This window comes from Seriola aureovittata, chromosome 6 (assembly GCF_021018895.1).
Source record: "Seriola aureovittata isolate HTS-2021-v1 ecotype China chromosome 6, ASM2101889v1, whole genome shotgun sequence".
NCBI lineage: Eukaryota > Metazoa > Chordata > Actinopteri > Carangiformes > Carangidae > Seriola > Seriola aureovittata.
The window spans coordinates 13,541,463-13,559,312 of NC_079369.1; the positions used below are offsets into that span (position 1 = coordinate 13,541,463).

The following is a 17,850-nucleotide window of genomic DNA, read 5'->3' on the forward strand; positions in this document are numbered from 1 at the left end:
CGATGTTGTAAGTTTAGTCCTGTATATGCAGGTTGGACTTTCAGACAGCAGGTGGCGGTAGCGTCCTGTGAACGATAACAAACCAGACGAGGAAGAAGAAGAAGAAATCGTGGCAGTGTGACCCGGAACATCCGTGTTCGGGCACAAACACGTGTTGTTTTCATGTACATGGTGTGAGTGCTGTGAGTCCCGACAAAAGTGTGATATTTCTGTGTTAGAGTCCACTGTAAAACCTCAGCAACAAACATGGGGAAGAAACTCAAAGTCGGAAAGACCCGAAAAGATAAATTCTACCACCTGGCTAAAGAAACAGGTAATGTACCACTCTCAGAAAAGATAACGAGCATTAGATATTAGCTTCAGCAGGCTTGCCAGTTAATTCGCGTGTCCCTGTCTTGTCTTTTTCAGGCTATCGCTCTCGTTCCTCCTTCAAACTCATCCAGCTCAACCGTAAATTTACGTTTCTGCAGAAAGCCAGAGCTCTGGTCGACTTATGTGCTGCTCCGGGTGGATGGTGAGCTGCCTGTCAACACCTGATCAGATGCTTTATATTAGTGGACAACTTTGTCAAGGGCTTGAAGCAGTGATTGTTCCGTAGAGGAAAAAACAATTAAACACAGTTTGGGGACCCTGGTCCGTGGCGAACAGCTTGTTGTGTGTTCATTCAATACTGTCTAAGATCAGCTTCATTAAGTTATTATTTTGTCCACTGACTTTATATCAATGAGTACAGGCTAAATAATAGATCTCTCTAAAACAGTTTCAACACAAACTGAACATTACAACCGTCATGAAGAAGGATTTATTTCAGAACTAGCTGTTCCTGACAAACTGCCAACAGTGTGTATTTGTAGGTCTGTCTAATGAAACAAATGAATGATGTGTGTTGTGGAATATGAGTACATCTAAAGACACTGATAATTCAAATTCTCCTCGCAGGTTACAGGTAGCGTCCAAGTTTATGCCAATTTCAAGTCTCATTATTGGTGAGTACGGCGTTCTCACTTTGTTTTGGTTCTGTTTTCTAAACTTAATAATTGTTCTCATCTGCTTTTATGGCTCTAAATTGATTAATAGCATCATATCTTAGCATCATATCTACCGTAATCTCTGCCTTTTTATCCATTAAAAATATCAGTCTCAGTTTGGGCTGCAATTAATGATATTTTGTCCATTGATTAATCTGTCAATGACTTTATTAATTGTATGGTCAATTATGACAATTTTCTGTGGATTGAAATGTTAATAAACGGTTTTATACAATAATAATGGTAATAACAGTTTTAGCTCTAGTGTCATTTATTTGTTTGGAAAAACCACAGTTAGAATCAATGACAATGACCCAGATATAATGCAAGTGAATGTTTAAATTGAATACAAATGTAATTAAATTGTTTCCTCCTGTCAGGTGTTGACCTGGTTCCCATCAAGCCCATCCCCAATGTGGTGACGCTGCAAGAAGACATCACCACTGAGAAATGCAGACAGGTGAGAGAGCTGCTGCAGAGGTCAGATGATCACTGAAGGAAAACACATTGGTGTCTTGGCTGCAGTGCTACATACAATGATATTCACAGAGTGACGGTAAATGGACTTGCACTTATATAGCGCTTTTCTAGTCTTACTGACTCGCATTTGTACATCACACTCATACACTGATGGAACAGTCGTCAGGGGCAACGTGGGGTTCAGTATGTTGCCCAAGAATACTTCGACATACCGCCTGGAGGAGCGGGGGATTGAACTACCGACCTTCTAATTAGTGGACCGCCCCAGTCAGGAGTGATCAATTTAATAGAAATAGAAAAAGATAGTGTACAAATAGGGTTTGTATTTTCCACCTGAAAGCTGCACAGTTTTCCAAAGATCAGATGTCTCTAAAATCACATATTATACAATAGTTCTTAACATGGATTTATTAAGTGACATACCGTCCGTCCCATGTACAGGCTTTACGAAAGGAGCTGCAGACCTGGAAGGTTGATGTGGTGTTAAATGATGGAGCTCCAAATGTGGGAGCCAACTGGCAACATGATGCCTTCTCACAAGGTAAGTACAGTAAAAGCAAAAGTTTCAGGACATTAGACTGAAATTTCCAATCGCACGTCTCCAAAAGTTATTATTTCCAGCTAATACAGGCTAAAAAAAACGCACTTACTGTGATTATCCAAAAGGTGGTGATAAAAATTGATAAAAGTACATCAACATTTGCACGTTGTAAGGAAAATGAAATTACCATTATTTCCTCATGTTTGCTTGTGTTTCGATCCCTGAATGGTTTATGAAGGGCACACCAGGCAGTCAGGATGGATGGTTTTGGAACCTAACGGCCCCAAAATCTCCTTCTGTTCCCCTCTCCCCCACCAGCTCATCTGACCCTCATGGCTCTGAAACTGGCCTGTGAGTTTCTGACCAAAGGCGGCACATTCGTCACAAAGGTCTTCCGCTCCAAAGACTACCAGCCACTCCTCTGGATCTTCCAGCAGTTCTTCAAGAAGGTGCAGGCCACCAAGCCGCAAGCGTCTAGGAACGAGTCCGCCGAGATCTTTGTCATCTGTCAGGGTCAGTGGCTGTCTGGCAGTCATTCGACTGGATTTTAGCCTCTTTCTTTGGTCACTTCTGCAGATCGCATCTAAAGCTAATTTGTTTATTTCCTCACCAGGCTTTGTTGCCCCGGATAAAATCGACGGTAAATTCTTTGACCCCAAGCATGCGTTCAAAGAGGTGGAGGTGCAGGCCAAAACTGTGAGGGAGCTGATTCCTGTCAAGAAGCCAAAGGCATGTACACCGCATGGGATGATGGATTACTAGATGAACACTAGTTACTAATTTGAATTTTTTCCCCCATAATCTGTTATTACCTGAATGGCTGTTTACCCACCATTTGCTATGGTGTTGATGTGGTGTTACGGTTCTCCCCCGCAAACAGTTTTCTACTTTTTGATTCCAAGATTCCATCTGTTACTGACCATCAGCTCTTCTTCTGTCCAGGCGGAGGGATACACAGACGGTGATTTGACCCTCTACCACAGTTTCACAGTGACATCCTTTCTCAAAGCCGACAACGCAGTGGACTTCCTGGGTAAAGCCAGTGAGGTGAGATATCTGTACTACCTCCACTAGGTATGCAGTGGAGGATGACTCGCCTGATTTAGTGAAGAGACAGAAAAATCGAACTAAAGAAAAGCTTTCCTGTATTGCCTGTAATCTCACTCTGTCTTTTTCACGCAGATCACCTTCGACAACCCAGACCTGGAGTCTCACTCAGCCACCAGTCTTGAGATAAAGGAGTGTTGCCGGGACATCAAAGTATTGGGCCGTAAAGAACTCCGGTAAGTCCTTTATATGTGGGTCACTGCTGAGGTTTGTGCATTAGAAAAACAACAGTATGTTCTGTGCTGTTTTTATTGCACATTGAATGCTATGATTAATAACTCAAGCTTTGCACGTCTGTGTGTTTTCTTCCTTCCCCCCATCCTCACATCTGCAGCCTGCTGCTGAACTGGAGGTCCAAGCTGAGGAGATACCTGGCCAGGAAACTGAAGCAGGAGGCCAAACAGCTTGACCAGCAGATCAAGTAAACAACTCTTCACAGCACATTTACAAAAAGCTTCTGAAAAATTGTTATGTCTCTGCCAGGATGTGTCACAGCAGATCAAAAATCCTCTCTGCTTTGTTTATAGCTTAAGTTCTGATGAAGATGGGAGTAATTCAGAGGAAGAGCCAGACAAGAAGAAAGTAGAAGGAGAGGGGGAGGAGGAGATGGACGCTGACGAGGAGGAAGAAATGGAGAGGAAACTGGCAGAGATGAAAGCTGAGGAGGTGGCTGACCTGAAACGGTATGGCAAACTTTCTTTTCTTTTTACTCAATACTTTAATTTTTTCTCTATTTTCTGCAACTAATGTGTTGCTTGTTCAATTGATGGGGTTAAGGTGCCTATTAAAATCCAAAAAAGATTTCAGTTTTCCTCCTTTCTTCTACTTTGTGCCGAATTTGTCTGGATGCTTCTGCACAGTCGTATTGATCATTGCAGTTTCTAATCAACAGTTCTAAGTTGCAGCAGACCCCATGGATCAGATAGTGAGGTACTATTGCTGCTGATTTAACAGCCATAGGAAAAGTGACACCGTTGCCCTCGATGTGGATTTAGTGAAAAAAACATTTCTTGGGAAAACAGATTTTGTATAACTGTCATGCTCCAACAGGAAGAAGAGGAAGCTGCTGAAGGAGCGGAGGAAGCAGAGGGAGAGGGTGGAGCTGAAGATGGACCTGCCGGGCGTCTCCATCGCTGACGGCAACGACTCATCCTTGTTTTCCCTCACCACCGTCAAGAAGCAAAAGGTAATGAACCACCGTTTTTATTACACTCTTGCCATTAGAGTTTTATTTCCCTTTTTTTGTCCCCAGCCAGAACTCAACAAAATACAGATGTAAATACTCCTGGGGACTTTTTGAACCGCTATTAAACTTGACCGTTGTTCCAGTTTACGCAGAGATGCAGCTGAATCTTTCATCAGTGCCATCTGAATGTTCCTCTCATGTTAACCTCTCTTCATCAGGCGCTTGCTGATATATCCAAGGGGGACATGCAGGCAGCAGACACTCTGTTAGATGAAGAAGACGACCTTCACCTGTCTGAGGAAGAGGACGACGATGCAGATAAAATGTCCCTGGCCTCTGATTTAGATGAAGAGGACATGGAAGAGGTGGAGCACAGACAGAAAGCGCTGGAGAAGAAAGCGCCAAAGAAGAAGTAAGTAGCTGTTCAGAGACAGAAACGGTCCTGCCTTTTACTTGATTTTACTGACACCTGCGACCTGAACCCCAGAATTGTTACTCTGAAGTCATGAGTGCTGTTCGTACTCATCTGTTTTCATTGTGCTCTGACTGTATTAATTTCAGCCCTTGAATTAAGGATTAAATTTAAACCAACTAAACTGGTGCAACCTGTTTAAACATTTTGTTTTTCATTTTATTTTGTACCATATAAGTCAATACTTCATGAAAAAAAGATCAGTGCTCTTTTTGGATTCCTGCTCCTGACAATTTCTGGAAACAATGTCCTACTCACCCACAACCAGGAATCATTCTCTAGTTTAGTTTGTGATTATCTGCTTATTTTGTGTATGTATTTCCCAGAGTACAGTTCGCCGAGGAAGAGGAGGAGGATGAAGGGCAGGAGAGTGGTTTGCTGGTGGAGCTGGAGGGAAAGGACGAGAAGAAAGAACGAGAGACCAGCCTGTGGTTCAGCAAGGTCTGTCTGTGTGCGCTCCCACAATGCAACATGTACAGCTCGGCCGCTCTTTTGCCGTTGACAGTTTGATGCTACGCTATGATTGGTCACCTGCTTCTTCCTTCGCATCATTGCTGATCACACTCATGGCTTTCACCTGCAAATGAGTTGATTTCTGTGTGATCTCTAACCTGTGATCCCGGCGCCCTTTTGCTCTGCAGGGCATCTTCTCTGAGATCGACCTGGAAGGAGACGCAGAGAGCGAGCTCCAGCAGACAGAGTGGCTCCAGAGCAAACAGACAGGTAACCACCTCTGCTTTCTCCTCATTCACACGTTCATTAAGTCTTTTTTTTTTTTTCCTAAATTATATGTCCACAATTCATTAAAGCTACGACACAAAATGATAGTGTAAAACAAACTGCGTCAATTTTACAAGGATAGCAGCTCTCCTAAATCTGGGGCTGACATAATAACCCTTTTTTTAATTTTTTTTTTATTTTATAGGAAAAGCCAAAAAGAGGAAAGCTGAGGAAGAGGAGGGAGTGGCAGAAACTGCTCAGCCAGAGGAGGAAAAGGCAGGACCTTCACAGGGAGCTGTGGAGGAGAGTGACAGTGACTCAGATGACAGCAGCGACGATGAGAAGTAAAACCTCATTTACTGTGGCTGTCTATTCTGTTTTTTTTTTTTTTTTGTGTGTGTTCAAGCAGTGTATAATGTATGGTAGGAAAATTGATTTAAAATGAATGAGCTTAATTTCCATGTTGTTCAAACTCACTGTTGTATATCCCTTTGTTGTTCAAATAATTCCCATAAACAATGCTCAGTGCTAAAACAATATACAAATAAATCACACAAAACTTTGCTCAACTTTCCTTTTTCCAGGGAGATCACCAGGATGAAGCAGGCCAGGGGGGCTGGTGGGACGTCGGGAGAAGCCGATGCTGACGACTTCCAGGTTGTTCCTGTAGAAAGCACCAGTGAGTAACGGGAGATGCTTATTGTAGATTTCAGATATTTGGCTGGCCCATTCATGACATCCCACAGTCAGGTGGTCATCCTCTTACTGCTGATAAAACCAAATCTTTAAAACACAGTCAGAGTAAGAAGCTTTTTTTTTATAAAGCAAATTTACACATTTGCATATGTGAGCTGGGTTACATGAGTGAGAAAATCGAGAGTGAACCTGTGAGACTGCTTCAGCTTTTTTCAGTTATGTGTAACTTTGTGGATGTGTGTATGTTTTGCTCTCCTCAGGTAAGAAAGCCAGGATCCTAGATGCAGAAGGCCTGGCCCTCGGCTGTCAGATCGCTACGTCTAAGAAGAGAGCCAGGGACCTGGTGGACAGCTCCTTTCATAGGTGCGTGTGTGTGTGTGTGTGTGTGTGTGTGTGTGTGTGTGTGTGTGTGTGTGTGTGTGTGTGTGTGTGTGTTGTGGTTCAAAGTGTGTCTACCTTCCAACTGATTCACATTGTCTCACAAAGCTTAAGCAAAGTGTGATGTTGGTGATCTCTGTATTTTTCTTTCCCAACAATGAACTGATGAAAGTATTTCTGCTGTGTTGTATCTTATTCGTGTGTGCCATAGGTCTCTATTGTTCTCAAAAATGTGGCATTGTGAGTTTATTATGAGTCAATCATACAAAATGTTTTTTTACCCTGAGTTAATACATCAATGGGAAAACAAGCAAAATATCGCCTTGACATTGGGAAAGACATGAGCTATCCGCGATCGCTCTGATGACCAAGATCATCGTCCATCAGCACAACCCTAACACAGTATCGTATGTACCTGTGCAACAAACCTCTTGTATGCTCCTGCAGGTTTGCAAACTCTGACGAGGCGTGGGAGGTTCCTGAGTGGTTCCTGGACGATGAACGCAAACACCGGAAGAAGCCAGTGCCAGTCACCAAAGAGATGGTGGAGGAGTACAAACAGAAATGGAAGGAGATCGATTCCCGACCTATCAAACGAGTTGCTGAGGCCAAGGCCAGGAAGAAGAGGAGGGTAGGTCGAGGAAAAAAAACACAACGGTGCAACTGTTGATGACAGATGATTAAAAAGATGTTGAAGACACCAAAAGATGATAAAACTGGATTATTATTGAAAATATTACAGCTACTGGATCTATATGGTGTTGCACAAAAATATTCAAAACTTTTTAGTTTAATAAACTTAATCTATCAACTTCTCTGTTACTTTTCTAGATGCTGAAAAAGATGGAGCAGGCTAAGAAGAAAGCGGAGGCAGTTGTCAATACAGTGGACATCTCTGAAAGGGAGAAGATGGCTCAGCTAAAGAGGTATGACGTCACACCTGTAGAGTTGGAGCCGCACCTCAAAAGGAAATCATTATTGTGCAATATTAGAATTTTAGGAATAATAATATCCAGTCATTTTGTCTTTTGTGTTTGCGTCATTCTTTCAGTATCTACAAGAAAGCAGGGGTTGGAAAGGAGAAGAGAGAAGTAACATACGTTGTGAGCAAAAAGGGAGCTGGCAAGAAGGTGAGACGGCCACCTGGTGTCAAGGGAGTCTTCAAAGTGGTGGACAGTCGCATGAAGAAAGACATGCGGGGAATGCAGAGGAAAGACCAACATGCTAAAGGAGGCAAAGGAAAAGGTGGCAAAGGCAAAGGAAGGCCGTCAAAGGGTGGCAAAGGAGGAATGAAGGGTGGTAAAGGGCGAAAAGGAAAATAAATTTGAACCCACAACATTCTTGCAGTCATGCCTTTCTATCTAACGATTAAACATTGCCTGGACTCATGTGTGCAGGTAAGCATTTATGGAGCTTTGTGAGCTGAGATGGGTCTCACACTTTGGGCTCCTGTATCATGGACACAGTGAACTTTGGTCATTGACATGGATGCCCTCTTTTTAGCAACCTTCGCTGAGGTTCCTTAAACCCCTGGACACTAGAGCTATGATCTAGAGGTATTACAGTGCTGGTGTTCTGGTTACATCTTTCTGAAGATGTACATTATTTGCCTTGAGCTCCTTGAATGGAGCTGTTTCATCGAAGAGCTGAACTGTTAAACATGTTTAACACAATAACAATAAATATGTTCAACAGAGTTTGTAAATATTAAATCAACATATTTGCAATAAACATGTTTTGTTGGAATGAGTTGTCATTTCAGTGTCATTCATATGTCATTTAAGTAATAATATGGATTGCTCAGTATGACTAATGAAACCAACAGATTCACAAGTTGCACTGGTTACTTTATATTAATTAGAGAGACTGGACTTTGAAGCTCGACTCTCCCAGGTGTGTGATCAAGTATACACCAGGTGACCAGGTTTCAGTGTCATGATAGCAGTTGTGAGGCTATATTTTGTAGTCTTGATCACATATCACACATTAGGCTGAATCTCGAATGCAGAAATGGGATCAGAATTTTGTTCACTTGTCATTTGGGTCAGTTTAGTCATAGCTTTATAGTTCTCTTTTGTGTTTTTTAATCTGCATCCAGATATTATCAGTCATTGCCAGTAAATCTCACTGTTTGACAGCTGTGACTTAATGTGGCATGCACACTTAACACAAGCTGTAGAACTGTTTAATCAAGTACAGTTTTTAGGTGTTTCTATATTATTGGAGTATTTTCTTTTTGCTATTTTTAATTCCTTTCCTAATTTTACCATATTTATTTTACAACTGATATTAAGTTAAGCTATATTAAGTTTTGTTTGTAGATTAAGATTTCACATAAAAAACACAAATTTATTTTGATGATACATAGATCAAACAACCCAACAGTTAAAAAGTCTTAAATTACTTCAACCACATACATCTGCTGGAAATTCATTAGAAGAACATAGAGAAGAACATGCAATCCTTTTGTACCTTTTTGTACCCGTAACTAACTACATTTCCCATGCTCCTTTGCGAAATACTTAACTTCCGTTTTGTCAAAGTGTTGTCCCGGAAAGCATTTCTTGTTTGGCGGTACCTTGTAGTAGCCTGTAGTCGAGTTGTTTTATATAGTTAGAGCAGACATTTATGTTACAACACAACTTATTCACACATTCACTGTTAACCTCTTGAACTTGTTTCGCTTGCACCCACGGGGCTAGTTAGCTAAAAAGCAAGACGGTTCGTTTGGGGAAGTACGTGCCTCTCTGCCAGGATGTTCCTCAGTGTCCTGGTGTGCTGCTTGTCACTGGCTGCCGTGGGGCAGCAGGTGAACGACGACTGGGTCGACCCTTATGATATGCTCAACTACGATTCAAGCACCAAAACGATGAGGAAGCCCACTGAGGTGAGGTCTACACTGACTGTACTTACATTTGTCAACATTGTTATTACTCTGAATACTCTGAAGCCATTCTGATATCACTTGTGTGTGTGTGTGTGTGTGTGTGTGTGTGCGCGTGTGTGCGCGTGTGTGCGCGCGTGTGTGACCCGCAGCCAGCTACCTATGACAATGTGGCAACCAAAAGAAGAGAATACACTCAGGACTCCAGCCAGGCCAAGTTAGAGACGTGCAGCAGTCAAGTAGTGGATCTACAGAAACAGGTTGGTGGTTTGGCTTTATTTTGTCACTAGATAACCCACATATAACACACTTGTCCAAATATTCAAACAAGAGAGAAAAAACAATACAGCATGTAACATATGTATAAGAATTATAATACAGACGGTGGTAGTGCTAGTAAGTAACTTTTTTCCTTTGTGGTTTTGGCCTGCCCAGATCATTATAACAACAAACTGATGTGTCTTTTCTACACTACTGCCCAGATGTTGTAACATGCAAATATAATATTATAAACATTCAAACATCTATCCTCTTTCAATGTCCATTTCCAGTTTTTACACCTGTTTTTAAATACACTCAAAAGGTTCAGATTCAAAAGCACCATTACTTGAATTTTGACTATATCTAGTATTGTACGTTTGCTAGTCTCCAATATGCTCAAACAATAGACAGGATGTTTGGCTAGGTGTTCCGCTGAGGAAACCACTTACAGCAATTCAGTACGTCTGGTTATATCACAACACTGTGGATACTGGCAGTCCAAGGTTGCATTCATTTAATTCATTATATAATTAGGGATTATTGTTATATAATGCTGTGACGTGATGAAAATGTGATATAATGATAAAATATTCTAAGCCATATCATCCGTACTGGTTTTCCATTCTTCCAGTATGATTGTGAAATTGATATTAAATGTCACTCTATGTGGTATTGGCAAGGTCATTAATTTAATTTGATGATCACTGAAGACACCCTGAGTGCAAGAGAGACGCAACATAAAACTATTTACTGATAAATTCAATTATGTGTAATAATGTGTAATGTTTTGGAATTTAGATCTTGACTGAGTTTATACCCTCATTTATTTAGCAGAGGGTGTGACAGAGTTTCCATATCTGATGGTTTTGGCTATTGCGATTTTAAAAAGGGAACCAAAAGCAGGATCTCAAACTCTATATGTCAGGGTAGGAAGCTGAATTTACTCTGATTTCTTTGACATCTTTTATCATATAGAACTGATGGGTCTTGCTGATGCATACCAGTGATTCTGCTACAGACAGTTACCCCAGACTTTTCTGTTAAAACATTACAGACGCATTTCAACGCATGAGAGCAACTGGCAAAGATTAGGAAAACAATAAAAATCATAGAACCAGTTCAAAATTAAACAACTGTTGCTGGTCACTGCATGTATGTGCTGCTATCCCAGGAGTGAATCAATGTTGCAGGAGACAACTGAATCCCTATATGACAAATGAGCAAAAAAAACTGCCTTCCCTCAATCAGTCAAGCATCACAAACATTGTGCTTTGCTTTTTTTTCCAGATTGAGGAACAAAAGAAGAAGATCACACACATGTCACAGCAGCCTACGTGCAATCCAGTGTTCAAGAGATTCCTTAGCAGGCTGTTGAAGGAAATAAAAAGACTTGGTTTGGTTAGTGGTCATTTTATTTTGTATTACATAATTGTACTATGTTTTTATTTAGATGTTATATAATTTTATAATTCTGCTTCAATAATGAAGAACCCAGGTGTTGTTGGCACCAAATAGTAGAAAACAGGGCACTGGCGTTTGAACACACTTGTCCCTTTTTCTCCGCAGCCCAGTGACTCCTCAGACCTCTTCTATGATGCCAAAATCAGATTGTCCAAACAATCCATAACAGAGATTCAGACACTTCTGGAGGGTGAAGACAACTGGAGAACCGGGGCTCTGGACAATGCCATCAGTCAGATACTGGTGGATCTTAAACCACATGACTATGAGGCCTGGAAGTGGCGTTTTGAAGACACTTTCGGCGTGGAGATTGACACGCTGTTAAAAGTGAGCTCATTCACTGATCTGAAGTCCTTGTTTATGAGTCTTTGAGATAGTTTGGTCACGTGCTATCCATGGAAAAAAGTGACTCACTGTTTCAGATTGAACCAGAGTCTAAGTTCTGTCTTTTTTTTGCCTGTGTTTGAAGTGAAACTAAGAGTGTATTGCAAACTTGAGTACCTTGTTTATGTAGAGAGAAAGTGTTAATGTCTGAAGATGAAAACACAGAAGATCTTACATGTAATGAAAGATTAAAGCAGATTTATGTGATTGCTTTTATCTGTCAGTCATCGCAGTACTCATGCAAGAAGAATTTCCCTCTGTTCTCCCTGCTTGTGTTTCAGGTGGGGCTGGGTGTTCTGGTCATAATGGCCATCATCAGCACTCAGCTGTGGTCGACTGTTTCCTGGTTCGTGCAGTTCAGAAGACTGTTTGCTGTCTGTTTCTTCGTCAGTATTGTCTGGAACTGGTTTTACCTTTATAAGGTGAATAGCTCTTCAGTTCTCTTGCTCTTGTTTGAGCTGTTATCCAGTACTTTCTTTTAAACTAATACGATGTTTGTAATGCCATTACATTTGTTTTTGTCCAGATTAAATTTGCTGAGCACCAAAGCAACATAGCAAAGATGGACAGTGTATATGAAAAATGCACTGGAGTGAAGAAAATTGACTGGAGTGATAGTCTGAAAGGTAAGCCAATAACAAGTGGAACATACATGTCCTTGGTGTTCTGTGAAAAACTCGTATCTCCAAAATTCTCAGCTTTGTAAAAAGGCTGAATGATCTTCAGATCTGTAAAATGTGTGTTTCATGGCTACAGTTTTTTTTTAAAGGGATTTGTACATTTCATGCTTATGTTAGAAAAAATTCTCTATCCACTGATATATTGTTATCAGATTTTAAACCTGAAGTATCAATATTGGTGTGTATCTGTATTCGTTTGGAGGCAGTGGCCCTCATTTATCAAACGAACGTACGGCAGAAAACCGTGCGTACGACCATTTCCACGCAGGCTTCGGCATTTATCAATTTGGACGTGAGCAGGAGCTACGATCAGATCTCACGTCAGGTCTGAGCTCGTGTACGCAAATCTGAGTCTGGATTTGCGGTGCAGCACAGCAAAATCTGACTGAGTCTGAATATAATTATTAAACAAACCTCAGCTGTCATTAGCATAAACAGTCACATATTTAGAACAGATCAAAACGGATTCTTAAAACGAATAAAACAAGATAAAAAAAATTTGAATTTTAAAAAAGCCCACGTTTTTTACTGATACCACTTTTTTCTACAATAAAAAAATATAATAGCCTAAATAGCCTAACATGACATCTAATTATTGCATATTTGAAATAATAATAAATACAAGCAGAAATGTGTGTTTGCAAATTAACTCATGGCAAAATTGTGTAATTGTTTTTTGTTTTTTCCGATGGGTATGACACAAGTGGAACAACAATTAAAAGCATCTGGTGATATAATCATTGTTGCACTGTGGTTGGTCAGATGTTTACTCATTCCCTTATTTAAACAGATGCTTTGACAGTTATCAAATCATAACGATGGCAGATTTACTCGTTTTGGAGGAATACGCGCGTGTCAGATGTGAGCGCGTTTTCAGAGACCGCAGGGATCTCCAGATTGCTGGGTTTCCAAATTTGGTTGGAGCAATTGATTGCACTCATGTGCGTCTGAAGGCACCATCCATAAATGATTACGCATTCATCAATCGCAAAAACTACCACTCTATAAATTTACAGGTGATTTGTGATGCCAAGCTATCACTTTTAAACGTGGTGGCCAGGTGGCCGGGGGGGGGACACACGATTCTTTTATTTTTCAAAACAGCTGTGTTGGCGCGCGGCTGCAGGAGGGGGCACTGCAGAGCCAAACTCATCTCCGTTACCCTCTTCCACACAGCGGTTTTATGAGCTCCTGTGATCCCACTCTTCAGACTGCCAAAAAGCACATCCTTATTTTGCGCCACCTCGAATGTCAGGATGTCGATCTCCATCTCTGAAAAGTTTCGTTTTTTGCCAGTAACTCTTCTCTCCATGTTCGACCTTAGTGGGCGAGGCCTCCGAACCAGGAATATTTAAGGGCGTAACATGTTAATGACGATCGAATTCAGCCGCCGCATTTATCAAGACCCGAACATTCGTACACTGGGATTGGTCAGATACGAATGTTTCATGAATCACACGTGGATCCTATCGTACGACCAATTCTGCGCTCAGATCTGCGCCTGTTTTCACGCAAGATTGATAAATGAGGGCCATTGTGTTTAGAGGTTGTCCGTCCATCTGTCCTATTCTCGTGAATGTGATATGTCAACGGCACCTTGAGGGACTTTCTTTCAAATTTGGTATAAACTTTCACTTGGACTCCAAGATAACCGATTTGATTTTGGTGGTCAAAGGTCAAAGTTCAAGGTCACAGTGACCTCATGTTCTTTTGAATGCGATACATCAGAAAATGCCCAGAGGGAATTTCATTACATCCAAAAAAGGTTCACTTGGATTCAAGGATGAACTGATTCGAATATGGTGGTCTAAGGTCAAAGGTTAAGGTCACTGTGACCTCACAAAACACATATTTGGCCATAACTCAAGAATTCATATGCTAATAATGACACAGTTTAACACTAATATGAAAAATGATGAATGATGAAAGCACTCTCAGCTGCTGTAATAGACTGACTTTGATTCTTTCCCTGTAGAGTGGTTCAGAAGCACATTGACTCTTCAGGATGACCCTTGTAAGAAATACTATGAAGTCCTCATGGTCAACCCCGTTCTGCTGGTACCCCCAACCAAGGTAGGTCACTCTGCTGTGTGGTGGTAGGTATTTTGAGTACCTGCTTGGGCTATTTATTGCTTTGTGTCAAAAACTTGACATAATAATGGCATTACTATTAATTCTCATTCTCAAGGCATCACTACGTAAAAGAACCAAAATGTTGCACTGCTGTAATAAGAGTCATGTAAATTGGTTTCCATTCAACACTCAAGTCCTCCTAAACTTCAGTACTGGGTTAGATTTTAAACATCCCTCTCTGTTTAGGCGATCTCAGTTACCATCACAACCTTCATCACAGAGCCACTGAAGCACTTTGGCCAGGGGATCAGTGAATTTCTTCGAGCCCTCCTCAAAGATCTACCAGTTACCCTGCAGATCCCAGTTCTCCTCACAGTCGTTCTCTCCATTGTGGTAAGGACCCTCATTAAATACTCACTGACATATTAATAACACAAAATATCAGACAGTGTTTCTCTATGCTGGTATATTTATATTTACTCCTCTACAGGTAGTCTTGTATGCAAGTGTGCAGGCAGTCTTCCAGCATGGCATCACTGCACCTCTGCGACGTCCTCGAAGGGATCCAGGGCCTCCGGAGCTTGAGCCGCATCAGCCTCAGCTCCAGAGGATCGAGGGTCGCGACCGCTTTGAAGAAGGGGACGCGCCACAGCAAGCCCCAAGGCACCAAGCCCCAAGGCACCAAGCCAATGAAGGCAGGTTAGGCAGGAATGACGTTCGTCAGAGGGCCCCCAAAAGACCCGAGGAAAAGCGAGTAGAGACACTCCTACCTGTCTATAGTGAGGATGAGACGGATGCTGCACGGCGCGAAGGAGGATCCGAGGCCGAGCAGAATCTCTCCGCTGACTCAGATTCAGAAAACCAGCCGAAGACACAAGAGGAACCGGCAGGAGCGAGCGCTAGCAGTGTTGCTCCGAAAACATCCCAAGCAAAAACTAAACCCACTGAGTCAGATTCATCTCAATCAAAGGCTAAACATCTGAAAGTGAAAAAGGATCGTTCTCAGGATGAACCGAGCAGAGACAATGCAGCACTCAGACCTCAGCCTGCAGGAGGGCAGCCTTCACAGACTGACGTTCCAGTGAGTTCTTTTTGAAATACATGAAAAGTAAATCCAATTTATCTTAATGTCAGACTTAAGACATATCAGCGCTTCTTAACTGTGATGAAAACTTTAAAGTACCCTGTTTATTGTCTTTAATGCTTCAGCATTACGAATGCACAAACAGGATGGTGGATATTCACATGCTTCACAAATTGGTAAATAAGTATTTAATAACTAGATCATATTTTTATTTGGGTATTTGGCAAGTGTTTTTATTTTTTTAGCTGTTGAGTTTGTCTTGTTCTTCTGAAGGTGTTCAGCCAGTAACCCGTTAAACAAATTATAAGTGCAGTGGATTTCAGTTGGGATGCGATGGCATACTTGCTGTTGTCTGAGCTTGATAATGACCAAAATCTCATGAAATCATTTAAATATATATGGTATATTAATTACCAAATTGTTCTGCTCTATAACCAGAATTATTTTTTATTTTCCTCTCATGAGTATAGTAGATGATTATTTATGTGACATTTGTGAACAATTGATATTGAATTCCACTGCAGTAGTAAGTAGTTGTAGTAGTAGTTAGTTTGTGAATTTCTATCACCATTTGAGGACTTGTTGCAGCGAATAATAAAAAATTGGGACTTGTAGCATGCAACTAAGTGTCAGGCAATGGATGTCATACTTTGGTTAATGGATGTTTTATATGCTGCCACAAGGCATTTTTATTTCAGTATATAAACATTTTTGTGTAATATATTCCTCATTTATCCTCCCCCTCACTGCAGGGCCAGGAAGCCTCAGCTGAAGACAGGACCTCCTCTCTCTCACTGACACACATCGAAACTGTCGGAGTTCCTGTTCAGGAGACAAATCCAGCACCAGCACCAGCACCAGAGTAGACAGCTGCTACATCAACAGCGTCATTGGTGTGTGGTGACAGACATTGCTGAATTGTACATCAGCAAGATTTTAAAGGCAGCCCAATGTGGAACCACCACTGACTTAATCTTGTTGCCGTGTAGTCACCTGAATGTGCCCCTCTGTTTGATGAATCTGTTCTACATTTGATGATGATTTTGACTGATTTTTATTTCCTCAGTCAGAGAGAGCACAGAGTTTAGTCAACTGCACAGCAGCCAGACTAAAACCAGGGCCAGGGAAACAGAAAGCAGATACAGTTTTGTTTACTTGATCTGGTGTTTTGGTGTGTTTTATCCATGGGCAGGAATCAAGATCGCATAGAACTCGATTTCCTAGATTCAATGTAATGATAAAAGACCAAGTAAAACTTGGTAGCACAATGAAGACAGTGTTTCAACTTTTGAAGTTTAGATATATATTTGGGTTTTGTAATTTAAAAGGGATAGTAGTATTTCTTCTTTGCTGTTTTGTTACAATAAGCCATTTTTGTGGTGATTGATTGTCTATCAGCTTTGCTGAGCAGCAGATACCTCCTTTCATTTTCTATGAAAAAGGACAAACTGCTTGTACAAAGCATTACGGGATGTATGTACATCTGGCAGAATATGCATACGCATAATGCTAATTTTACAGTATTTTCCATTTTGCTCACAATTCATTATTTAATTTATTATATGAGAAACACTACAATGGTGACCTTTGTAGAAATCAGATATCATGAATGTCCAGCTTTTGGTTTAATGGAGGATAGATCTTTCTCTGATCACAAATCATCATCATATATGTATCAATGTGTTATTATGATATCATACTGAAACTCGCACCCTGGTGAATACAAGGAAGATACAGCATAGACACTGCCTGAAAAGAGTTTTTTTTTTTTCTTTTTTCATGTATCAGTCATGTGTGAGTAAGAGTGCTGGCAGTTTATAGCAACACAATGCATGTCAGTGTTGCTAATTTTCTGTTATTGATATGAAAACAGGCTGAACCCAGGTTATATCCAGTTCACAGCAACTTTAACATTTGACCTTTCAGTATTCGTGTCCGCTCTGACAGTCAGTAGGTGACGAGAGATTCTGTAGTTTCCAAAAAAGTAGGTTTTTAGCTCAAAGAAAATCATTAATCACTGCATGGGAACCATGTTTCGATTTGATCCACCGCTCTCACTCTGTTTACTGCAAACCCAAGATAGTGACAGTATGAAAATCACGTCACCGTACAGAGAAGCAGCAGCTTGAAAGAAGTAGACATCTCAAAGAAGCGGTGGATAGGATAATGAAAAACATCTGCAAACGATGAGGTCCATAATGCCAGGCAGGCCAATAATGCCAATAAGAAATTAAATAATTTAATTTACACTGCTTTCATTTTTAATCTGAGACATCTGTGAGAATTTTATGGTCATTTTCTGCCATATTTGTTTAAGATAAAAAATGGACCCTGTTTGTATGAAAAAAAAAATCTTTAAATTCTCTTTGCAATACAAAATAAATCTGAAAGACAAACAGCTGTGTGTGTGGTGGA

The 17,850-nt window shown here is 40.9% G+C and overlaps 2 protein-coding genes across 3 annotated transcripts; both read left to right on the plus strand.

Annotated features, from left to right (window-relative positions):
* Nucleotides 1–137: 137 nt before the first annotated feature.
* Nucleotides 138–8,354, plus strand: ftsj3 (FtsJ RNA 2'-O-methyltransferase 3). The gene is made up of 21 exons (XM_056379516.1): nt 138–313; nt 409–514; nt 940–986; nt 1,409–1,488; nt 1,950–2,049; nt 2,368–2,562; nt 2,663–2,778; nt 2,992–3,096; nt 3,232–3,332; nt 3,491–3,577; nt 3,684–3,839; nt 4,207–4,342; nt 4,561–4,754; nt 5,141–5,255; nt 5,456–5,537; nt 5,740–5,878; nt 6,119–6,213; nt 6,491–6,593; nt 7,056–7,239; nt 7,440–7,534; nt 7,660–8,354. The coding sequence occupies exons 1-21, from the start codon at nt 247–249 to the stop codon at nt 7,928–7,930; spliced, it is 2,574 nt and encodes an 857-aa protein (XP_056235491.1). The 5' UTR covers nt 138–246; the 3' UTR covers nt 7,931–8,354.
* Nucleotides 8,355–9,149: 795 nt separating this feature from the next.
* Nucleotides 9,150–17,833, plus strand: clcc1 (chloride channel CLIC-like 1). Of its 2 annotated transcripts, XM_056378315.1 has the most exons (11): nt 9,150–9,495; nt 9,645–9,752; nt 11,041–11,151; nt 11,320–11,541; nt 11,880–12,020; nt 12,125–12,224; nt 14,254–14,351; nt 14,598–14,744; nt 14,842–15,432; nt 15,561–15,611; nt 16,188–17,833. In XM_056378315.1, exons 1-11 carry the CDS (start codon nt 9,364–9,366, stop codon nt 16,299–16,301), a joined length of 1,815 nt encoding a protein of 604 aa, XP_056234290.1. In that variant the 5' UTR covers nt 9,150–9,363; the 3' UTR covers nt 16,302–17,833. The 2 variants fall into 2 exon arrangements, with proteins under 2 accessions (XP_056234290.1, XP_056234291.1); XM_056378316.1 differs by lacking the exon at nt 15,561–15,611.
* Nucleotides 17,834–17,850: the final 17 nt, after the last annotated feature.

Excerpts from the sequence above, each read along its gene's own strand:
- ftsj3 (XM_056379516.1), top strand. The coding sequence starts at position 247 with ATGGGGAAGAAACTCAAAGTCGGAAAGACCCGAAAAGATAAATTCTAC. Across the intron at positions 2,563-2,662 it reads GATCTTTGTCATCTGTCAGG|GCTTTGTTGCCCCGGATAAA; the intron begins GTCAGTGGCTGT and ends TTTCCTCACCAG. Across the intron at positions 3,840-4,206 it reads GAGGTGGCTGACCTGAAACG|GAAGAAGAGGAAGCTGCTGA; the intron begins GTATGGCAAACT and ends ATGCTCCAACAG.
- clcc1 (XM_056378315.1), top strand. The coding sequence starts at position 9,364 with ATGTTCCTCAGTGTCCTGGTGTGCTGCTTGTCACTGGCTGCCGTGGGG. Across the intron at positions 11,152-11,319 it reads AAATAAAAAGACTTGGTTTG|CCCAGTGACTCCTCAGACCT; the intron begins GTTAGTGGTCAT and ends TTTTCTCCGCAG. Across the intron at positions 12,021-12,124 it reads ACTGGTTTTACCTTTATAAG|ATTAAATTTGCTGAGCACCA; the intron begins GTGAATAGCTCT and ends GTTTTTGTCCAG.